This window comes from Labeo rohita, chromosome 7 (genome assembly GCF_022985175.1).
Source record: "Labeo rohita strain BAU-BD-2019 chromosome 7, IGBB_LRoh.1.0, whole genome shotgun sequence".
In the NCBI taxonomy this organism is placed as follows: domain Eukaryota; kingdom Metazoa; phylum Chordata; class Actinopteri; order Cypriniformes; family Cyprinidae; genus Labeo; species Labeo rohita.
The window spans coordinates 34,043,101-34,068,586 of record NC_066875.1 but is presented as its reverse complement, the minus strand read 5'-3'; the positions used below and the strand labels follow the sequence as shown (position 1 = coordinate 34,068,586).

Genomic DNA, 25,486 nt, shown 5'->3' with positions numbered 1-25,486 from the left:
AATATATACATATTTAAAATATGATATATATGCTTCAAAAATAAATGTAATATTTTAAACTTTAATTATATCATTAAAAATAAATGTTAGATTAGATGATAAAACTATATATATATAGTGTATAAAGCGATAAATATCTTAATTGATTTTGTTAAATTTCAGCCTGTTTATTGCCCTTGTTTGGTATTCTAGTGCACTTTTTATTTCTAAAACATTCAACTTTCTATAATTCACCGATAAGTTGCTGCTATAGTCGGAAACAATGAAATCCAGAACAGGGAGGGGAAATCTGAGGAGGGGAAAACAGGAGTGAGAGAGAAGCGGGAAGACATTTTGGTAGCGGGGTGGGGTGGTTGGGGTGAACTCTGGACAATCGAGCCGGAGACGAAACAATGGAGCCTCTGTTAGTATGCTGTTGGTGTTTGTGCAGAACAGCACTCCGCACACACAGAACCTGTGCTGGGCCCTCCGCAGTCTGCGGCCTCTCGGTAAAACTCGGCTACTGTAACACGCGTGTGTGCTCAGTTAACACTACAATAGTTCTACACCCAAAAGTGCATAAAAAATAAAAATTATGGTATATAAACTTATGGGAGTTTACCTATGAGTGTTGCACAACAGAATCAAGTACAGCGGGTCATGTGATTGAAATGTGTGATTGAGTTGGAGGGTTGTCCGGAGAGCTCCTGAGTGGGCAGAATTGAGTCCAGATGTTTGCCCCTCGGTAGGATATGAGTCCTGTCCTCCCCCAGAGGCCCCTGAGATTCTCTGTTGGGAGGAGGAGCAAGTTATGCTATTTGACATCCAACAGCCCTTCTGACTTGGTGAAGTGTCTTCTCTCCCTTCGTCCATTGAGAGATGCTCTGCCGCCCCCATCCCCTTCTGACTCTCTCTCCCTTTCTGTTTTTGAGCGTGCACGGGGGCAGATGTCAGTCCCGACAGCAGCGGCCGCTAAATACGGCCCTTCATGGCACAAGCCAAAGGTTAATAAAATCGGTAGCAAATGTATCAATTTTACAGATAAGCCATTCACAACAAGTGTAGTCGGCTGAATAAAAAGTCAATTCAGGCCCAAGGAAACCACATGCAGTTGCAGTGAATGGGCGCTTTTTAGGTGTCTTTTTTGAGAGAGAGGCTAAATGGAGAATTGCAGCCTCTCTCCTTCATCGCCGCTGCCGCCGCGCAAGCCCAGCCAGTAAATTGCTCTGAATGGGGGCTGGAGGTTGACAGGCCCTATTAAGACAAACAGCCTTCCTCATCGGAGAGATAAAATAAATCAGGTGTTTAGTCAAATTAAAATAGTTGAACTAGAGCGGGCCCCAGGGAGCCCCTTCGGAGAAACTCAAGACAGATGTGGCCAGGGGAGCACAGGAAGACACCCAGGAAAGAATTTAACACAGAGCTGGCCGCTAGCCAAGCCGATCGTACTGTTCTCACGGAGCAGCAGGTTACTGTCCGGAGGCAGGATCACTTAGCATTGATTAGCTTAAGGTACAGCGCGGCCTCATGGGAGGACGTGCAGAAGGCACGCACATTGTCTGGTGTGATTACGCCGTTTGATGCGTGCGAGAGAGATAATGAGAGGATACAGAGGTGACGGTGACCCTGTTTGCGAGAGGCACGTCGGCTCCGAGGTGTTTGCGTCTGCTCCTCCTTTAATGAGAATTGAGAGCAGTCATTACATGGCAGCGCCTCCAGTCGTGCAACTGTCGCACACGCACTTGCCCTGTATTGTCTGTCACTAATCTGCCACCTTCACTCGTCTTGTGACAGCTCCTCTTATTTAATAGGAACAATTCCATTCCTCACCATCTCTCCAAGATGCCGCGATCACCAGGAGTGGAAAGAGAGAGCGGGACTCGCGACCTTCGCACTTTTAATGAAGCCTTTCCGTTATCAGACCGAGGCTGTTTGGATGATACCATTCTCGGCTTTGAAGGAGCTAGAGTTTCCTTCCCGGACCGCCTTCTGCGGTCTTCAGGAATTCAGGACTGAGACGTAGTGTTTGGATGCTCAGCATTTGCTGGCTCTGTCCTGCCCTCTCAAGAAAAAACCTGATCCCTGGAGCTTCTCGATTGTGGGCTTTTTATATCTCTGAAGCGCAGATCAATTAACAAGGCTCTGTTTTCCTCCACTTGCTTTGTTTGCTGTTCGGTCTCTAGGAAAACTGACCTTTGCCTTCTTATAGAGACTATATTTAAGAGGTGAGGGACATCTGGCTGATGTAACGTGAGATGTAAACCTTTTCTTCTCACTGCTGGGAGAGTGTACAGGGTCATTTTCTCTTTTACTGTTTGGTTCTTTGTGTTTGACTGCATGCGTTCTGTTCCAGGTACTCCAGAAAGTCTCGCAGAGAAGGAGCGACAGCTCTCCACCATGATCACACAGCTCATCAGCCTGCGAGAGCAGCTCTTGGCCGCCCATGATGAGCAGAAGAAACTGGCCGCCTCACAGATGGAGAAACAACGTCAGCAAATGGAGCTGGCACGCCAACAGCAAGAGCAGGTGAGAATGTTCAAACCAGGGTGGAGCATCATTCAGAATTCAATTCAGAATCAAAGTCATAAATCAAAATTGAAGTCAGAGTAAGGATGTAGAATGGAATGGTAGAACTATTAGAACGGTAACTATTTTGGAAATTTCACTTATAGAAATTTGAATTTAGTTTGTATATTTCATCATAGCTACTTCACTTTTTTCCAAATTGAATGAACTTTTGTGGACGAGTGTTGAAGAATTTTATTTCCCATAATGCATATTTGAATTACGATTAAGTAAATTCCTTTTCTTGCCATTCCAATTCAACTTCCTGTGGAGTGTGGCCAATTCAGTTCAAGTGCAGATCTCTTACTGGCTTCATATTGTATATGTGACTCTGGATCACAAAACCAGATACATAGGTCAATTTTATGGAACGTATTTATACTTATTTATAGATTTATACATCATCTGAAAGTTGAATATTTTTTCCATTTCCATTGCTTTCCATTGGTGTATGGTTTGTTAGGATAGGACAATATTTGGCCGAGATACAACTATTTGAAAATCTGGAATCTAAGGGTCCAAAAAATCTAAACATTGAGAAAATCACCTTTAAAGTTGTCCAAATGAAGTTCTTAGCAATGCATATTACTAATCAAAAATTAAGTTTTGATTGTTTTTCAGTAATAAATTTACATTGGCATTGTATATTGTTGGCTATTGCTACAAATATACCAGTGTGACTTATGACTGGTTTTATGGTCCAGGGTCACATATGTCTTATAAATCCAGTTGTTTTGTTTAAAGCCAGTCTAATGAAGATATTATCAGCCATGCATGACATATTCTCATTTTACAGCCTCATTTATCAGAGGAGGCACTTAAAACAAGATTGCTCTTATTTGCTTTTAAATAGGTAATGAGTTCTTCTATTTAGCGATTTAATATTTTAATTTAGTTTATGGCTTGACGTTTCACTCTTTGATAAATCGGGCTCTGTCGTGAGGAGGGAAGCTCTGAGTTACGGTTATTGTGGATAACTGATGAAATATGGAAGCACGTAAATTGGTAGGGAAATTGATCACTATTAGATCAAACTTTGGACGAAAAGCATGTGTAGATCAAGCAAATGAGGCGTACTGAACGCATCAGCAGCTTATGAGCTCCGTTAATGTCGCACAAGATCCATCTACATCTTCACTGTTTTTATAGCGAAACCATATAATTGCTGTCAATTTATTATGCAGATGAGTAGGTGCATATTAATGTGGTCTGCATTTACCTGAAACGGATGCACGTTTTCGAATTCATCCTATTAATGTCACCCGACTCTCCGCATTAATATTCAACTTTATGAGGATTGTATATTCATTGTATGCTCAGCTGATTTTAATAAACGGTTATTTCCGGAATTTACTGTTCAAAAATACATCCCTTTCCATTAATGACAAACAAAATGGAGGGAGAGGACAGAAGAGAGAAAGCTAGAGAGAAAGAGAGCGAGGGAGGAAGGGGGGGAGCCTGAAGTTAGGATGTCATTTAGCCATCCAGACACGACACAGTAATTAACTGTTGACACTAGTGAAGAAGCCAGCACAAATTAATCCTGACACATTTGCAGACGGGTGATATCTTACAGTGAACACTTTGTAATTATATTTGAAAATGAAAATTAAATGACACTTAAACCTAGGCTGTCAGGCTAACCGAGGAGGAGGAACGGGGGAGTCTGCAGGGCTGGGAGAAATTGAGAGAGAGGGAGGACGCAACGCGCTTTAACGTCGAGAGCCCACCCTTGGGCAGACCCGACCACTCCTAGGTTGCATAAACATGCCAGTCTTTCACCCCAGCGGCGCATTGCCCCGGCCAGGCCCGGAGCTGGGTATAATACACATTAGCAGTCCTCTGATTACAGTCATTAGGGTCAATTGGTGGACGAGAGATGTTACCCACAAGCTCTGATTGCATATATTATCTGTCTGCATAAATACATGGTACAATCAATTCAGTTGCTTATCATAGACTAGGATAACGTACATCCTTTAACGTTTGCAGGTTTCTAGCGATGTTCGGCTAAATGAATCGCTTTGCTTTCGCAGATTGCCAGACAACAGCAGCAACTTCTGCAGCAACAGCACAAAATCAATCTCCTCCAGCAGCAGATCCAGGTCAGTGCTCGACTTTCACGTCTTCGTTCTGTCAAAAAACGTTATTTTGTTTTTATAACTGTCATCAATCACGTTGCAACTGTCACCAATCAGGATAATTGGCCAATGGTAATTCGGAAGGGGCTATAGATGGGTAGAATAATTATCACTCCCTAATTAATGAAGGAAGGAGGAAAAAAACAGAAATGAGAGAAAGCCTAATGACACCAAGTGGTGCCTGTTTGCATGTTTTGTGGAAAAGTGCCCTAAGGGTTTGAGACATGAAAGCCGGTGATAAATGCCTCTGAAATTACACCGTCCCAGCGCGGTGACGTGGCAGTGGCTCTGGAAAAACAGGCGCTACCGTTAGCCCCCTTTCCCATTGTTCGATATTGGAAAAATCACTTTGCGCACTCCGTTGCGGCCAACGAGCCTGTAAACATACCTTGTTGACACGTAAATTGCGCAAACCTTGCCTTTTGCAAATATTTGCTGCTTGCTGTAAGTCATTTTGAGTGATCTTTTGAAGGTCTCTCTTTATAAGTGTGCTTCAAGAATAGGATCATTGAAAGTTTGCTCTTTGCTTAAAAATAATTGAATTGGATTAGTTGCAAAGTACACACTGTGGTCACCCAAATCCGTTTTCTTGCCACAAAGTGGATTGCACTTTTTTCGCTCTCCATCAAGCAATTATGTGAAATGAAAAAATGGAAAGGAGGGAGAATAAAGAGAATGCTTACAAGAGTGCCATAAATAAATGTGACGTATATGTGAAGAAAGAGGAGGAAAAGATGCGGCATGAGAATGAGTGTTTGTGAGTCGTTGGTTTGTGTGGTATGTGGTTCTTAGTCAAGCAAGGTTAGCGGACCACCCAGTCGGAGACGTGGACGTACACAAGCTGGTCAGTGGCAGTGGTCAAGGTCTTTTACACACACCATACACACATAAAAGTCAAGGGCAACAAGAGCAGCCCGTGCCTGGAGATACTCTCTTCCATCTCACGCTTTCCTTTTTTCCCGCTTGTTTTGCACATTCGTCGGAGACAGGTACAATATTCCCGACTCTTCTTTTCTTTCCCAGATTTACACCCTTTATGTCAGCTGGTCTTCTATTTTACTTCTCATTTCATTCTGTACTTCTCAGTCCTCACGTTCACGTCTCTGCGTTTGACTTCCACTTCAAAGCCCCTGAGCTTGAGGCCCTCAGAAAAGAATCCCAGGCCGGTTTTCTTCTCAGCGCTCTACCTATCATTGTGAGGTTAACCATCAGCCTTTCTTTCTCTCTCCGCTCAGATGTGTCAGGTAAAAACAAACCACTGTCTTATTTACACAGCCCGAAGCACGACAGATTTATAGCTCGGCAGTAAAACCTCTTTCAAGTGCACTTCTCAAGAGAAAGGGCCAATCTGTTAAAGGCGCGCGTTGTTGAAGAGCCTGCAGAACTAGCCACTGTGCTACTACCACTCTTCCACGCCGTCTGTGTGAGAAGTGCCACTCTTCGCTTTCCAGCAGACAGGCCCCTACATGCTTACTGTGTGTTCAGTCGGTAGCAGTGGAGTAAGAGTTTGTGTGAATAGTTTAATTACTTTAGGAGTGGAGGCTGCTGGGTTTGGATATTCTCAACTAGCGACAGAGCTTATCCTAAACAGCTGGGCTGTGCTGTACTGTCATTCCTGCAGTTCACTGAGGAGTAGCTAATTGAAGTTGCTATGTTAACATAACTTTTTTTCAGTAGCATGAAATTGGCTAAGCTGTTGTCAAAGTGCTGAGGTGTAGCGTAATGTTAACTGTCACATTCAGGGATTGAAATTAACACCCGCCAACCCGCCAAATGCAGGTAAAAATCAGCTGTGGCGGGTAACGCTGTCAAGCGCTGTCATAATTTACAAAACTACTTTTTGTAAATTATGTTCACATTTCTTGGGCAAGTTCATTTAAGCCCAAATTTTAAATACAGCCTAATTACGCAGCATCTGCACATATCTAACTTACTTGAACATGCCCAACAAATAACAGTGTGACTGGCGCAATGGTTTCCTTTGCATTGAAGCAATAACGAAGAGTCGAAAAACAACTGAAGACTACACCGGTTTGTATTGAGCATATACTCCACCATTCAAAAAAAAAATAAAAAATGTAATGGCAAGTTCTGTCATGAAACGCAGGCTGATGGGTCGTTAATTGATACTGGTGATATTTACATCGTTAAACTACTGTACATGGTACAAGCTGGTTCATGTTGCATATGCAGCCAATGAGTTTGCATTTAAATTGCTGGTTAGCATTCACTAGAGCATTTCACAGTGAGCTTTCAGAGTTCCTTTGAAACCCTCCACCTCCCCAGCTCCACCTGTATAGTTCTGCTATGGGTTATTTATATATGCTGCTTGTGCAGCAGCAGTATGTCTTAAATACTCGTTGTCACAGTTGTCTCATCTGAACTGTAGTTTATGGAGCTCTGATCCCCCTTTTCTTGTCCAAGATTAAAACAAAAGAGACAGTCTCCATCTGTTGCAGTTAATGGCTGTTACACTGTAATCATACATAAATGTTTATACCAGAACACCAGCAAAAACAGAGACTGTAAGAAAGTCAGGCTTAAGATGTATACTATCTTATCGTGCCTTTTATCTTCTCTGACTTTGTTTCCATATATATCATTACCATTGCTTCCCTTTGCGACCCATTTAACTTCCGTCTCTAGAGGCCACAGCTTGTCGTAAAGAAGAAGAAGTTGTCGTCGGAAGACAAGAGTAGGATGCAATGGGAAGCGAGAGGAGGAGGCTTGCTAATGCAGTTCCCTGGCACTCTGTTTTCATTAGAGCTAGCTCTACAAAAATGCCCAGTGCTCTTAATATACAACAGCTTTGAGTTAATTAGTACTCCAAACAAGCTCTTCAGCCTTCATGTAGAAGACGTAAAAGTGGAGTGGTAAAACAGCATGCAAGGATTGGGTTTCCCCGCTGTTAGCGTGGAGCGTGTGCGTGGTTTAAAGAGCCAGCTTCCCCATCAAAGCACTACTGTTTTGGCTTACATGTTAAGCAGCGTTTTAGACATTTATTGATGATGTAACTGATCACATCACTGGATTCTGTAAACGGGACTGAATGGGGTCCAAATAAAACCATTGGGCCTGTAACCTAATACAGCGTTGGCTTGGAAAATCAGTTCTGGTTTTCTCCGGAGTTTGGCACTCCGCGTTGCCCAAATCAAACCGCTTTAAAATTGCCCTTCTCTCTGTTTCATCACGTTTTGTACAAAGACCTCAGCGAGATGAAGAGATTGAGTTTTTGTCTTTTCTGGAATTACAATGTCACTTGTTTTAAAGATAGCAGATGTTTAGATTATAGCGTTAGAGGCTTATCAGAACTTCAAGCTCAAGGTTTTACTTCTTATTTATTCCTTTAGCCAAAAGCCTCTTGTTGAGAAATTTCATATGGCAACTAATTCCGTCCAGGGACCGGATTACTGTTATGTGACTCAAGCACGAACTTAAAAGCGCCATCAGAGATTGAAGGAGAGGCTTAGGAACAATTAAAAACAAATGTCGAAGTAAATCTTGATCTGAAAGAGAAAATGTGTTACTTATGTAAGACAAGTAAAGCCGCACAAATAAGACCATGTAAAAGCCACCGCCTCCAACAGGAAGGCAAGCCTGTGTTGGTTGTTCTTAGAATCGGTATTAATCAAGCCAAGTGATTCGGGTTCCGCTGACCTGTTTACAAAGAGCCAGTCTCCTTGACAGTTCCACTCACTGTTTTATTCGCCCTCATGCCATTACAATCAGCTGTAATTGTGGATGGCTTCCTGTAGGAAAGGGGGGAAAAAGTGAGAGATCTTTAATATCGCAAGTCATTATCTTACACAGAAATTAGATTAAATGGAGAGCAAACAGATACTATAATTTTCTGTAGAAATGGATTTTAGCCCAAGAAATACATATATAATTGTATAAAGTAATGTATATAATGTTATATGTGTGTGTGTGTTTATTATAATAATATAATATAAATGTTATACATGTTTATTTATTTTCAACATATATTTTTTAATTTATAATGTATAATATAGACTATTATATATATATATATATATATATATATATATATTTATATATATATATACATATATACATTTTTATTTGTGGTTTTATTTAGAAAATAGTGACTGGATAATTACTATAGTAATATTAGATAATTAATTGACAATTGATAACTAATGTTAACTAATAAACCTTATTGTAAAGTGCTGCAAATATTTTAGAAAGTAATATATGTAATGTTATATGTGTGGTGCATTAAATACAGTATGTGTGCATTGAATATAATAAATATAATATAATGTAATACAATATAATATAACATAATGTAGTAATATAATATAATATAAATGTTTTACATGTATATTTTAATATTTTATTTATTTATTTATTTTTATAATATTTGAATTTCTCTTTGAGTTTCTTGGGCTAAAAACCTAAACAACACTCTTTCGAGTAGTCAAACAGTGCTGAGAATTTTATGACTAAAGTTTATGGTCAGTTTAAAGGTTAATCAGTTTCCCATTTAAATCTCCTTGTCTTTTGCTTTGCCTGAGCTCCCCATAATGACAAAATATGTCCGTGCATATGAAGTTAGAGCACAAAGGGGCTTTTTTTGTCCAAGAGGTTGTCAGGAGAGACTGTTCATTGTCCTCCGAGCTCATACATCTCTTGCACTTAATACTTATGATTACAGCTGCTGTGCTCGGTTGAGATTTCAAAGGCCTGTACATGTGTGCATGTGTATTAGGTGCTATTGTTTTTCTCTCTGGGCTGTGTTTTGCGACGGCAGCTGTAAATTCCCAGGCTGGACTCAGGGATGATCTGGGCCGGGTTGACGTGCATCTCCTGCGCAGACTTGGCTCGGTTCCAGGCATTCCTGCACGCTGGGGCTGGTACGATGTGAGCTGAGGTGACGCAGGGAGGAGAACACACAGGTGGAGGCAGGCTCATCTTATTGTATACACACACGCACAAGCATCAAGAGAAGAATGATTCCCTCAAAGGTCAGCGTGAACTTTAGATACTGAGGAGAGGAGAGGCTGCGGTGTGTTTGAGGAAAAATACCAGTTGAGATTAAACAACTCTTTCTCTGTGAGAATCCCATTATGACGCTCATATACTCTGTCTCATATCACAGCAAACAAGAGTTTATTAGCTCCCATCTCGTTCTCCCTCCTCACACGGCGCGGCTACGAGAGACAGAGAGAGATAGGCACACTGAGCTCTGTTTGTCAACGGACAGAGATGCTGTTTGTCCGCGCAGGTCCATTGTTGTGCCGACGGTCGCTTCCTGTGTTTTAAAGCAGGCCGCCGGTTCAAACACTCTGTCATTGTACAGGCCTGGTTCTACTTATCTAACCCCAGGGCTCCGCTTCCTCTTGCTACTCTACTGAGAGAAACCTCCACGTGGCTGTCTTCCGCTGTCCTCCCCCCTTTCTTCCTCCCACCCGTCCCCCCTCTCTCTCTCTCCCTCTTCTCTCTTTCTCCTGCCAGCACCGGCTGGATCACACAGATCTCTTGCTTTCCATCTCTCACCCTCTTCTGGCAAGCGCCACTTCTCATCCACTTCTCTCATTCCTAGACTGAATCTATACACCTTTTCCTGTTTTTTTATTTTTTTTCCAAGCTGATTATGGGGCAATCAGGGAAATTCAGAATGGGTTTCATTCATTTATTTGGTAGAATCTGTGATAGGTTACGTTTGTAATAGGTTAAGTAGTGTAACTATTTTAATTACTTTATTAAAGTAATGTAACCGATTACACTTGATTACTTTTCTAATTTTAAATTTCAATTTTTTTTCTACATTTTTCTAAACTGTTAATAATTTCTAAATATTTAAAGCAGGCAAGGTTAACCGTACAGTAGGACTTAACACTGATTACTGTCAGCCTTTCAAAATCCTTCATCACTTTAGCAACTTTTTTTACTTTGAGATTGTTCTGAAGTTAAATACAGATTTCATAAGAAATAGTTTAATAGCTATGATTTTTTAATCAAATCTTTTGCATAGCTATGTCAGGGAACACTGGCATCCATCAAAAATGGTTAATTTAAAAAATAAAGCATATACACAAACCCAAATAAGAAAAAAACTCCTAAACTCCTGAAACATTAGTGTTTCATAGAGCAATTAATGCAATTTTAGAAAGAAATTACTCAAATCTGCATGTGTGTGAATATATTCAGATGTACGCCCTTTGTAATCCTTAACATTTTTTTCATTAGTATCTGTAATTTAATTAGACATTTTTTCTCAGTAACTGCAACAGATTACAGTTACGTTTATTTTGTAATTAAATGACGTAATTCTGTTACATGTAACTAGTTACACCCCAATACTGATTATGTAATATATACAGTACAAATCTGTTTATATATATATATATATATATATATATATATATTATTTTTTTTTTTTTTAAATAAAATAATTATGTATGTATGTATATTAATTGTTTACTTTTACCTGGACATCATAAAATATAAAAGAGATGGAAAGTGATAGGAAAAAATGAAGAAAAAAAAAACTGGTTGGCTAAAGTTTTGCTTATACTTATTTAATTTGTAATGGCTTATTCACATAATTTTGAAAACTTTTTCAGTATGCTATTATAGTGAGGAAAAACAAATTAAATCTTCACAGGTTGAGTAGCCGTTCCTTGTCCTTTGGTATTTCAAAGCTCACAAAAAGGAATGCAACTTTTCAGTATGCAGTTATAATGAGAAAAACTAATTGAAAGGAGAGAGAGAATTTTTTGTATTCAGATATTTGTGTTTGAGTTTTTTGTTTTACGAGCACAGATTCCAAGCAGGCCTGTTTATTATCTCAATAATCACTTACTCCTACTATGTTGGGTTTTGTACATTCTCTTCAGTAATCAGCACACTGACAGATGCCGTTTGAAATAATTCTAGCTTTTTTCTGGTAATGTATTTATTTATTTTTGTGCCACAAGGTTTAAATGAAGGTAATAGATTAATTCTACATATTTCAGTTGATTTTTTTCCAGCGCTATAAGATCTGCATTCCAGCTCAGTGGCAGAGGAGTGGCACTATTACAGCTAAAGCAGAAGCTGTTGTCAACATTCACTTCAAAGCAGGAAAGGTTCCCTCACATGTGGTTTTAAATGGTGTGGGGGAGCAGCAGGGAGCCTCTAAGGGTTAACTGATAATAGCTGCATACAGCCACCAGATTAAAGATTCTTTTTAATTATACACGGCTAACCACCAGCATAGTGAAGCCAGACAGACTAAAGACGACCTGTGCAGATGATAGACACAATGTGCCAGTGTGTTTGTGTGTGTTGTGAACAGTCTGAGAGGCCGGTGGAAGAGTGGGCCTTCAGGATATTCCTTTGTTCCTGCGGACTGATAGACAAATGTCTGTGTGAGTGAGAGACTGATCTCTCTCATATGTGTGCCATTTCCTCAGGCCACTGTGAGTTTGCCCTTATAGCCGTGTGTATCAGTGGGAGAGGAGGCCAGGCTAAAGGGTTAATCAGAGCCAGGTCTCAAACACAAAACACACACGTCCGGCTCTGTTGCCCAGGACAAACTCATTTAATCGTAAATAGTCCTGGATGCTTGTGTAAAAGCATTATTTGATTAATAAACTCGATTTGCGCTCAAGAAGCTTGACAGGAGGAGCTACACGGCCGTTCTCGTCGTCTTTTGGCATTTCGAAGCTCACAAACAGGGATGGAGGAATAATAGCACTCTGTTCGGAGAAGTTGCATAATGGTGTTCAGGTCTCTCCTCTCACTATTTTGCAGAGCGGTGACAGAATTCACAGGGGAAGTTGAACAAAAAAGAAACCCTGTCTGCGCAGACAGAACAGAGGCTCCTAATTAAACACACAAGACTTTGAGGAACTCATTCGCTATGTCTTTTCAGAGAGAAGAAAATGTGAATCTCTGTTTTTTCTTTTTTTGAGGTACGTTCAGTTCTTTTTTCTTTGGTTTAGCTCCTTAACCGAGTCGCGTATTAACATGAGGGTTCCAGAATAAACAAATGCTTTGTTTTTGTAGTTATTTAAGGTCGTATATTAAAATAGACTGTGGCCTGTTAACATATTTTCTTTTTCCCTCCGGCTCGACGGAATCCGTGTTAAGAGAATTGTAATCCGGTTACTGTACGGCGGTTTCATCTCCTCTCAGTCATATTACAATCACCATTATTTAGCCACTGCGCATGAAGCTAATTACCATAGCTTTGTCTTTAGCCTAGAGCCATTTGGTTTGCCTTTTTAATTCAATGAACAACAATTAAATCCAATATTTCATTAAGCTCCCTCAAATGCACCAGGCGCCATATAATGGTGAATAATTCAGCTTGGGTTTTTTAGATAAATATAGGGGTGTCTAATTGAACAAAGATAATGCTCCTAATTTGCCTCTTGTTAGATGGTTTTGGTTGTCTCCCAGCACCCTTGTGATCTCTCATGCTAAAGTCTCATTTATGCGGAGACGGCGCTGAAAACAAGCTATGCTAAAAAAGAATGTGTTGCCAATTAGCATTGTCTGCCAGGCAAATGGATTGTAATAAGGAAGGAAATGAGCGCGGGCGTGTGTTTACATCTCTACGTCTTTCGGCGCGCTAATGCCCTTCTCTTTATGGTGTGGAGTACGCTAGCTTCTACTTCTACCAGGATAAGGGCCATAACGGTCTCATCAAATCCTCTTGGCTTGTGCCCAGTGCGGCGGAGCCTGAAACGCGCTCATCCTCCATTTAGCGGAGACTGTTAGCTGATGAAGAGCCCAACATGCGAGAGCGGAGATAAAAGAAAGCGGTGACCCGACTCATTAGCCCCCTTTGATTTAATATATTGACACTTGGATACAAATAATTCCATTTAGTGTGCTTGGTTGGAGGGGGTGCGGGGGATCAATTTAATTAGTTATGAAATGTGACTTCTTGTCACGAAGCAGGAGAAACGCTGACGTTAAATAAAGTCATGTGCGCTTCGAACAATAAAGCTTCTGTAGGCCCGTTTTAAAACTTAATGACGCATAAAAACGGGCCTAATAGTTACATCTTCACCAGCGGGCCATGATGCTTTTGATATTAAGCTAATGGATGGCCGAAGGTAGAACGCTTAACCGCAGTTCAAATAGTTTCGGGTATTAAGAATATAAACAGTGATCGCCTGGCCGATCACTGCTTTTTCTGTTAAATCAGCGTATTTACTCACACCCATGTCATCCAAGATGTCTCTTTTTTCAGTCGAAAAGAAATGAAGGTTTTTGAAGAAAACATTCCAGGATTTTTCTCTATGTAGAAGTGGACTTCAATGAGAGCCAAGCGGTTGAAGGTCCAAATTGCAGTTTCAGCGCAGCTTCAAAAGGCTCTACACGATCCCGGCTGAGGAATAAGGGTCTTATCTAGCAAAACGATTGGTCATTTTCTAAAAACATTTATATACTAACCACAAATGCTCATCTTGCACTAGCTTTACCTCATAAATTACATAGTCACGTTGGAAAGGTCACGCACCGCGTAAGCGGAAGTACTGGCACAGTGTTTACAAAGTGAACGTGCAAAGAAAGTCAGACGCCAAGGTAAAACAATGTTTTCGGATGATTTTGAAGTTGGAGGAGAAAATGAGATGGAGTTGTCTGAACCGAAATACACAGATGAAGAAATAACCATGCGTGACTGTTCCAACGCAATGCGTGAAGTCATGGACGTGCATCGCAGAGCTAGTAAAAGATGATCATTTGGTTAAAAAAAGTATATGACTGATCGTTTCACTAGATAAGACCTTTATTCCTCGGCTGGCATCGTGTAGAGCCCTTTGAAGCTGCAGTGAAAATACAGTTTGGACCTTCAACCTGTTGGTTCCCATTGAAGTCCACCTGGAATGTTTTCCTCAAAAACCTTAATTTCTTTTCAACTGAAGAAAGAAAGACATGAACAATTGGATGACATGGAGGTGAGTAAATTATCAGGATTTTTTTTTTATTTTGGAAGTGAACTGATCCTTTAACTGAGCATCATGCAAATCAGCGTCTGATTAACGATCCATGAAAGCGTTCTGTTGAGTCCAAACCCGGTGGAGGGTGGCATAAAGCGGGCGCTGTCCAGCCAGAATCGGCCCCTGAATCTCATCAGAAAGCACCTGTCACTCGCCGGAGCACCACAAGCTCTCCCAGACCATGCACGACGGACCTATACTTAGCTCTCATTGTGCTTGGTCCCTGCGAGGGGAAAAATATCAGTTGGTGGAGAACACATCCTCCAGTGTGATGTTGACTTAGTTTCCTCTCCCCTCCTGCCTGGCCCACTGTTTTCCCTGTTAATGTTGAGCAAACTGTTTTGTCTTTGCATTGGCTTTTTAACGTGGTCCTCAGCCTCCGCAGTGGGCACACACACAGGGGGAAAGAAGGCAAGGCATTAATAGCCTCTACTGTGTGCGGCCAGCCGGCAGTTTAGAAAGGGGGCCCGTGTTTTCTTAGGGCTAGGGTGGCAAAGCAAAGCATTCAGCCCTGCGCGTCGCAGCACAAAAAAAGGGCCGCTTTGTGTTTCGGATGGGGCGGAGGAGGGTCCAGGCATTCCCGACGGAATACAATGAATGGGCCGTTTTGTCTTTCGTCCGTTTTTCATGCACACTGAATTGTTGTTGTCTTTCTCTCGCTCTCCGTTTCTCCCTCTCTCTCTTTTTCATAATTATTCTTCCCCGTCACTGGGTGTGCACATGACATTTGAGCGTGTTTTAAAGTCTCAACACTCTCATGTGCCTGCAATAAAGTCCCGGCCGTAACAATGTCAGCTTTCTGCTGGACAACAGAGCGCTCTCTGTTGTTCTCTGGGCCCAGCTGCTTGAAGGGTAGAGCGAAGACAGTGGCTTAGTCTGCGCACAGATGACAGGAAGAAGGAGAAATGCTTCCCTCTCTCTCTCGCTCTCTCTCTCTATCTCTCTTCATGGACTCACTCACTGGACAATGCCATTTTTAGTTAATGGGTGGTCTAACTCTAGACTTTCAGTTCTAAACTGCTGGGTCATGACCCAAAAATGGGTCACAGGTCTGTTCAGATAGGGAAAAAACAATGAGAAATACCACTAACTATATAACACTGTAAAATAAATAACTTTAAATGGAGAACAAATCACTTTCCATTTACTTGTCAAAGCAGACAGATGCCAACATGAACAGGTAATATGCCTTTATCTTTGAAATCCATGAACTATGGAAAGTAAATACCTTTTTTTCAAAGAACATTGTTATTTTGTTAATTAATAAGAATAAGAACAGGAAATGGCATTGTTAGTAGATGCGTGTACAAATGCATCCATTCTATTTAATATAAATATATTTTAAAGATTTATTTTTAATTTTAATTTCTGTTTCATGAAAACGTTTCTTTAATTCTCCTAAAGACACAAAATATTTGCTAAATTCACTATTCACTGATATTTTTTACATTATATTCCCTTTTTTATTTCCTCTTTCTTATAAAAGTATTTTTCTTTTTAAAATGAAGTAAACTATTTCTCTTTTATATTAGGCTTTTTAATTATATCTTAAATATTTATTATTTTGGAAGGTTTGACCGAGCATAAAAATAAATATTGATCTTTAAATGCATCATGCATAATTCAAAAGTGACCAGAAAGTAAATAAAATTAAAAATTAAAATAAAAAAAAAAAGAAAAGGAAAGAAGAACAGATTGTGTGAATGAAAGCATGAAGGCATATCACATTAGGCTATTGCCTTTTTTTCCTATTTAGCTGCCCAACACCATAATGGTCCAAAAGGGTCTGGGGTTTATTGTGTATTGTGCCGGTGCCGGTTTTCATAGATGTGGGATGTATATGTGGGATAATGATGTTGGCCTCAGACTCATTTGTGGGTTTGTTTATGTCTGTCCTTTTCTCCCCTCATTACCCATGCTGTTTGAGCCAGTCCCCTCGGGTTTAGCCAGTTTACTGAAAACCTTTTTAATTTTATGACCAGATCCTGAGAGAAAAAAAATATTTTTCTTCTCCCTTTCCTTCTTTATTTCTTTCCCCCATTCTCTGTCATTGTGTAAACGTTAATTGTGTCGTCCTAGAGAAGGTAACCCTGAGTAAAGCACAAGGCGGGTAAATGAAATGAGTAGTGAGAGAGAGGTGGACGTGATATCTCTGTGCACTATGCCACAGCAGTGCTTTAGTAGACTACTAAAGCCTTAGGCTCGTCTTTGATATTTTATATGCAATACAACCCTAATTGCCTGAAATATTTACAGACTTAAATTACATTTTAGGTTCTTAGAGGCTCAACAAGAATTTGCCTTAAGAACACATTTCTGTTGAACACACACTGATCACATTTTGCTGGTGTTCTTAAGGGAATAGCCTTTTCCCCCCACATCTTTGTACTGAACTAATTTACTAATTTCAGCATCCCAGCATGAGCCTCACTTCTCCCCTTGTAATATTAAACCCGCTTATTTGATTATTCACAAATTACGATCAGCATATTGTAATGATTAAAAAAACACAGGTACGGTATTGCAGAACTGAGTTTAAAAGCGATAGTTAATTCAAAATTAAACATTTTGTCATTGTTTACTCGTCCTCATGTCATTCTAAAACAGTCTGAATAAAAAATAAGATATTTTGCAAAATGTCTCAGTACGGACCAGTGTAGTTTTGGTCTTCAAAGGTTTGAAATGACATGAGAGTGGATGAAAAAAATGACAGCATTTTATTTTCAGGTGAACTATTCCTTTAATAATATTAAGGCAAATTGAGCACGAAATTCAGGGATCGGAGCTCAGTTGTTTTTTTTGCCGTGAGCTCCAGGGTGGACTTGAAGTAAAGCTGAAGTGGAAAGCGAAGGGTGGGGGAGAAAGGGGCCGTTCTGCTTTTAACAGCCCGGGACTTAATATAGACATATTGGAATGGCTCATTTCCAAGAGGGCTTGTTTTACTGTGTAAGGAATTAGCAGAACAAGAAGTCATCTACTGGTTATTTCTCCAGACGAGCCGAGCGTGGGCCAGTGTCTGGTTTCCATGCACCTTGCCCTGTTCGGCACACACATGCTCCGAGTCCTCAGAATACATTTGTCCTCTGTCAACTCGGAGTCTTTTGTCAGCGGTGGCGTAACATACATCCAAATACACATGAACGCACTGTTTGCTAGTTGTCCTGTTCCAGTATCGGGAACGTCAATCTTTTACCTGTTTAAAAAAACAAGCACACAGAACAAAAGAGAGCATGAAAGCAAGAAAACATGGTGCTCATCGACCGAAAAGCCTTTGAGTCTGTGGGCTAGTGGATTGTCGGAGGCGGGTCGGCCCGGGTCAAAGCCACGGCCGCCGCACAAAGCCTCTTTATTCTAGGTCCTGTATCTGTGTGGCTGATGAGGGCCTTCTGCAGAACTCCTCGCTAACAGAGCAGAGAGAGGAGAACAATGCGTTTAGTCTGTGGCACCAAGGTGGAGACCTGGTCTTAATTCCGGCCTCACGCTGACAGAAAGAGCGGGGATCAAAGTCCGACTCAGCCCTATCGATCCACACGGCCCGATTGTCATCAGGGGCTGAAGCGCGGCCGAGCAGAATATCTCGCGCTTTGATAACGGCCCCGTGAGCGTGGGTTTGTGTGTGTGCGCGGGTGGGATTAGAGCTCAAAGCTGCAGCCGCCGTGTGCTGGAGGAGTGCGGTTAACTGATAAATGACCTGTGACGTGGGAGTAATGTGTACTTGGGGATCTATGGGATTGTTTAAAAAATTGACCTCTTCAGAACAGAATAATGTGCAGGCTCCCGAGTGCAGAAGTGGTTTCATTCAGCAAAGAGCTCTCTCTCTCTCTCTTTCTCTCCCGCTCTCTCTTTGCTGGTGAGTTTCCAGAAAGCGCTCGCTGAGTGTGTTCACAAAGTAGCGGGTGTGAAGTTCGCGCTGTCGGGGCTCGCCGTGCGGATTGAGCGCGGTTGCCAGGTCCTCTAGAATCACTTCGTTTTAAAATGGATCCCCTAAGGTGGTTTTCTTTCACAGTCATTTTGGCTCTGGCAGCGTCAAGCGAGGGCAAGAGCGTGTGACGTATCGGTACTTACAGTAACAGCGAAAGCTGTTTTCACTCCTGCTAAATTTAAAATACCCCCACGTTCGAGCCTTTCTTTGAGACTTTTAACGAGAAACGCTAATGTCCAAGGGAAATGGCTCCAAATTCGGACCAAAGCGCAGATGTTGTTACGGCCTCACCTTCGGCTTTTAAAACGGGGTGGCTGGTGCTTAATGCTTAACCTAGGGCTCCGGAGGCTCTCTGGCTCCTTCCAAAAATGTGAAAAGAAGAAAAGTTAGCCACCCCTCCCCATCTCCGTCTTATCTCGTCAACACTGAAAGGCATTTTGGACATGTTAAAACAACTCCCCCTCTTTTCCTTTTAAAAGGGGAAAGAATCCCAGAGTGATGCTCCTTGAAGATCAATCTCTATTTTCATGTTAAAGGGAGTTGGGGACAGGTATAAGGGGGCACGTCTCCTGAGCCCAACGGGACCCTTTAAAAGACAGCGAGGAGCATGGGTGCTGACAGGGGCCCTATTGAGCACGGTAATGACTTGTACATCTCCATTTTCCGTGCGCTTGTGTGACAGACTGGGTCGGGATATGGCAGCAAATACACATTTATAGCTACACGGGCCACTGCAGGAGGGCATAAACATATTAGTACACCTGCTGGATTAGAAGCACACAGCATCCTATTCTAACAGTAATCCACGTACAGTGCGGCTCCTTGGATAGGCTGGGCTGTCTGACCCTAGGATTAGTTGCTGCTGTAAACCATTACTGAAGCTAAGTGCTGATGTCAACATTTCCACTAACAACATTGATTAATCTATAGCTCCCTATTTACTTCAGGGGTTTCCCCCCCTCCTCCTTTTATTTCGGTCATTCAACCTACAGCGAGTGCACATTGTGTGTTTAAACAACCCGCTGCTGACAACTCTGCGTTTAGTGTTGGGAATTAGTGATCAGTAGCGTGATTGTAGCTCAGCTGTTTTTAAAACAATGAGCATTTCCAGCAATGGGCTGTTTTTTCCGTAGTGTAGGATGACAACGTTTTTATTATTATTAATTCAACATTTTTCATTTTTCATAGCATCTAGGTTCTTTTTAGTAAATTGAATTATTCAATAAATTGAGTGAATTAAAATAAACCACTTAAAACAAAATACTTAATTTCCCAAAATCAATGTTGAAGCCCTATTTTTAATGCAGATGAAAGGCAGTAAGTCTATTGTATTTTCTTTTTAGTACTGAAATATAGAAAATAATGTTTTTATTACAATAATATTATTTAAAATATATATATATATATATATAATACTTAGAAGTAATATTTGGTCAACGCCAATAGCCTTGTGGTTAGCGCGTGGACATATAGCGCCATTACGCTGCAGACGACCCAAGTTCAAATCCCAGCTCTTCACTTCCAAATAAAGGCATAAAAACGCCAAAAATAAATATTTAAAAAAAAGAAGAAGAAGTAATATTTGATCAAATGTAAATATTATTTGCAAGTAATTTTTAGTAAAATATTATATTTAGTTTTGGTTTTGTTTTTTTGTGGTTTTTTTAGCTTTTTTCTAGCTTTTTAAAAGGGTTTTTATTATGAATATCAGGTGTTTTTTGCTTTAAGGATAATTTTAAGGATAATTTTTTTTTAATAAATGAGCTCTCCATTGATGTGTGATTTGTTAGGATAGTACAGTATTTGGCTGAGATACAACTATTTGAAAATCTGGAATCTGAGGGTGCAAAAAAATTAAAATATTGAGAAAATCGCTTTCAAAGTTGTCCAAATTAAGTTCGTAGCAATGCATATTACTAATAAAAAATTAGGTTTTTGATATATTTACGGTAGGAAATTTTCAAAATATCTTAATGGAACATGATCTTTACTTAATATCCTAATCATTTTTGTCATAAAAGAAAAATTTGTCATTTTGATCCATACAATGTATTGTTGGCTATTGCTACAAATATACCTGTGCAGCTTAAGACCGGTTTTGTGGTCCAGGGTCACATATCTTAAGTATCCATTTTGTGTTATTATATTATATTATTTTAATTAGATATTATTTAAATTAAATAAATCATCTTTAGATACACTATAAAAAATTGGAAACTATAAAAAGTTGAGCATTTACAGCATTTACTAATGCAAAATCAAAATCACAAGTTTTGTTTGTTAACATTAGTTAATGCACTGTGAAGTAACTTGAACAAACAAAAAACAACTGTATTTTCATTAACTAACATTAACAAAGATTAATAAATCGTGTATACATTTATAGTTCATTGTTTGTTCATGTTATTTAATACATTAACTAATATTAACAAACGATAATGTTAACACCTTATTGTGAAGTGTCATCATGAAATTTACCAGCAGTTTGAGTTAAAATTGTTTCCAGACCAAATTGACCAAAGTAGTTTGCCGTTTTTTGATAGATGTTTGTGGAATTGTAGATTAACTGTAGTTGAATTGCTTTAAATTATGAGTAGCTTGTAGACTGACAAGCTACAGTTTCGAAGCTTGCTGACATGGCCTGTGTTCTTATCGGAGTGTAAATTAATGCCTGATCTAAGGGCAGGGGACAGTAGCGAAGACATGGCCGGGTGATGTGTGTATCTCTGACAGAGAGACAGATTGTGCTGTGTATCACCACAGACTTCATCAGCTGCGCTGAACTGATGATATATGCGAGACGTTGAAGGTGAAGAGGCCTCTCTCTCTCTGTCTGTCTCTCTCTCTGTCATTCACTTTCTCTCCGTGTGTCTCTGCACCCCCATGAACCGGTCGGCCGTGTGAAGAGAGAAAGAGGCTGCCAGCTACACAGCCTGACTGATTGCTACAGATGCTCTTCCTCAAGTACCGCGAGTTACATCCTCGCCACAGCAGGTCTTCGGGGACAAACAATAGCACCTGTTCCTCATAAGATGGGGCTCGTTCATGTATCTTTAATGAAGCTTTGGGGCAGATGGCGAGAAATGGCATTATCCCATCCTCTGGTTCTAAGGATTTGATAAGACAAAGGGCAGATAGGAGGCAGCCCTACAATGAGCTGAGTTTATGAGGTTCAGAGCTTCCAGAGGCCTAAGCTTTCCTCTTCACATCTGCTCCACTTCATTCTTTCACGCTCTTGAAGATCTGACTGGCAATACTAATGCTGGAGGCAGCCAGCCGCCTGGCACACTGACGGAGGGAGGGGCAAAATATCAGGGCACAGATACACAAATACGGGTGAGCGTGTTCATACATACCATGCGTACCGTATATATGCGACTAATACACATTTAACAATGCAGTAGATAAACATGTGAACCAAGTTTTCTCGTTTATGGTGGCAGAACAGTATCAGATCCTGGTCTTGTCTTGAAGAATTTCCTTGCTATGTGTATATTGTGAATGAGCAGGTGTGTGTATATTATCTTTTTATTGTTTTATGATCTTATTTTTTAAATTATCATGCGTTAATGATTTTATCAAGATAATATCTATGCTATGCTAAGTAATTTGAATCAATGTATTAATTAATAAATGCAATAAATAAATTAAATAATTAAATAAATTTGCTGTAATACTTTAGGAATTCTTATTTTTTGTTTTAATTAATTTTAATAAATGTTTTTATGAATTGATAAATATGAGAAATTGATTAAATAATAAATATAGAGTAATATAAATAAAATATGTTCACATTTGTAAGTAAAATAATTCAATAATATTCAATTAAAATTAGTAATAATGTCCCTAGTGAAAAATAAATATACTAAAATGTATTTGAAATACATTTATTTCATGCTAAGTATACTACAACTTCATGTACACATTTATGTACTTAATAAAAATGCCCTGCAATTGTACTTTGATTATACTAAACTGGTGTATTTAAAGTCTGCTAAATTGCACCAACTAATTAATGCACTTTAATTGTGCGGAAGTAGTGCTGAAGTCCAACTAAAGATATACTGAAGTATATTTGATTGTGCTAAAGTGGAACTAGTTACAGTTTAAATATCTTGCATTTAAAGGCCGATATTATTCAAAGATCAAACAGTCCTCAGCAATATTGACATTACAACACATTTTAGGCTTAATATTAAGACATGTGCGTTATGCACAAGCAGTAGTCCAAATAAAGTTTAATTATAATTTTTACATCAGTAAGTCTCGAGTGATCTGCCAGTAAATATGTATGTATTACTTTTTTACTAGGGCTTAAAAAGAATTAAATAATGCTTTTATTTTTATTAGTTTATCATAGTTAGAATTTTATATTTTATATACATTTTATACTAATAATAATAATAAATCTATGACTGATTTTTACTGGTAATTTGGTATATATTTTCTCATGTGTAAGCATGCATGAATGCAAGAATGTTTTGTATATAAAGACACAGAGGGACAGACACAGAGAGACGGATGGATCCAGTGAATGAGAGCGACTGACGCATATAATAAGCGAGCTTCAATGCAGAATGCAATATGCAATTTATCAAAATCCATCTGTCTAAGTGCAGGCACTTAATTCCATTCTCTGTCTATTAGCAGTCAAAGCAAATTGCCAGTGATCATCTTTAAATCTTTATCTGCATTGTCTGCTCGGCTCTACCACTGTACGTTAATTGACAGGCTTGAAAGCTAACCTTCACTATTAGTCCCCACTTTAAGGACGCTTATTTGATTTGCCACTCACAGATGTGGCGTGTGTAAATTAAACTTTAATGTAAAGGCCTCATTACTGCAAATCACGACCTCTCAAACTGAGGGCAATTTATCTGTTCGTACCTTCCCTTTTTCTTTCTCTTACTGTTTGCGCCTTTGAAACCGCATTAGTGGAGTCTGTTTGTTTGTTTCAAATTTCAGATGTCTAATTTTAGGTTGTTTTAAATCACTTGGATTTGAATTAAATAAGACATTGATGATATAGTTTAGGAACAGATGGCATAAAGCATGGCGGACCAGGTGTTTCTGCCATTATGCATGTGAGCCTCGGTGCAGGACTATGCGAAATGACATGTTAAGGAACAGTTGTGTTTTGGTTCCACTTTAAAAGCAGCTGTTCTGTGTAATACTGCGGCTTTAGACTGATTCGTTTTGCAAGGGTAATGTGAATAAGGCTAATGGCAATTATGTATGTGACTGACCTTAGCGGCCCTCCGAAGGAGAACAATTTACATGGTCAGAGCCATTTTTCTAAAGCACTTAAATGTATCTGAGGTATTACAAGACCGTAGTTGCTTACGTCACAGACGCTATCTGTCTTTTCTGTGTAATGGCCCCTCTCACTCCACTTAAATTTTGATTCACCTCACATGGAAGTAAACCGTTTTCCCGAACACATCTATGAGGTCATGTTAAAGAGCCCTCTGATCTTTCTCATTCAGCATTTTTTGTCACATCTGTAAAATACTTCATTTCAGTACAGTCTCAACTCTGTAGATGCACTTTTTAAAGTGCAAAGCTCTGTAAACAGAAAAGTGCAGGATTTATTTTTGCTTAGGAGAACTCACTTAGTCCGAATCACTGAAGTGGACCTGAACACTTGTTTAGCACCTAGGGAACAAGCCCTACTGAACTCTAACATTAGGCGCTCGAAAGGCAAAAGCGGCATTAAAGAAACGGAGATCACGCAGACCTCAGCGAGAAGTGGTTTCTCCGAGCAGGTTGATTTCATGCCCCAATGCTGCAGCGGTAATTGCGTCCAGACCGGTTTTTATTGCAGGCTGATTTTAAAGAGCGATGAATGGAGAAACATTCTATAATGTGTTTATTTTGAGGGGGGCCGACCTTTATTAACCCGTTCTCCGGTTGGGCTCCCCAGAGGTGAGGCGGCTCGCCTGCATTAACTCTGCCCTGGCCCACGGTAGCGCCGCTGCAGCCTATCACCCGCAGGCAGGAAGCGGAGAATGACAGCAAGATTGGGTCCGGCCAACACTCCACAAACATGTGTTTTCAAACTTCGACGGGAAGCCGCTCGGATCCCTAAATACACACAGACTACTCTTTTTCTTTGTCCCTAGTTCAGCGGGTCTGTTCTTACTCTTAAACAGAGCTAATGCTATCCTTATGCACGCCATTACCGTTCTCTCTATTTTGCAATAAAGCAGAAATGAAGATGAACATGGTCGAGAGCGTTTGAAAGGCACCACACGCGATGCCAGGTGTTGACGTTATACATGAAATATCAGAAACGCACGAGCTTTTGGGCTCATTCCATCTTTTTCACAGCTGAAAACAGGTGCTGTAAATTACTGGCCTCCCTTGGGCATTTATCATGTATATAAATGACCTTCCAAGAACAAGAGACAAGAGCCGTATTTCTGAGAGGATCCACATTTTCTGTCAGTCTTGTGATTAAGTTTTATTAGGAATGTCTATCTGACATTTCTGTTTCTAGCAACGCATGTAGATATTACCCAAACAACCTTAACACGATAATCGGGCGTTTATGATACAGATGAGAATAAACACTCTACTGTTTATGTGCCTCTTTGAAGCGCTAATGTGCGATTGGTGGGCATTAAGTGTAGGTATTTGGTGAGCGTGTGCGAGGCGGACTGGGGTCAGAATATGAGCGGTGCTGTCAGGCTGTGTTAGACTCCTGTGTGATCTCCTCTCTCTCTGTGTTCAGCAGGTCCAGGGTCACATGCCTCCACTCATGATCCCCATTTTTCCACACGACCAGCGCACTCTGGCAGCAGCCGCGGCAGCCCAGCAGGGCTTCCTCTTCCCCCCAGGCATGTCCTATAAGCCAGGTAAGAGAACACACTTAAGCTCTTAGAGTTTCCTCTACACATCTTTATTCCGCTTGCTCT

General features: G+C 40.2%; 1 protein-coding gene across 15 annotated transcripts in view; it reads left to right on the top strand.

Annotated features, from left to right (window-relative positions):
- Positions 1-25,486, top strand: part of sox6 (SRY-box transcription factor 6) — a 163,827-nt gene that overhangs the window by 90,435 nt on the left and 47,906 nt on the right. For 13 of the 15 annotated variants that reach the window (XM_051115000.1, XM_051114999.1, XM_051115009.1 and 10 more), the window contains 3 exons: positions 2,333-2,505; positions 4,581-4,649; positions 25,303-25,426. In XM_051115000.1, the coding sequence (XP_050970957.1) occupies positions 2,333-2,505; positions 4,581-4,649; positions 25,303-25,426 (366 nt within the window). The remainder of the gene's footprint in view (positions 1-2,332; positions 2,506-4,580; positions 4,650-25,302; positions 25,427-25,486) is intronic. The other 2 variants (XM_051114995.1, XM_051115006.1) reach the window with 1 other exon arrangement.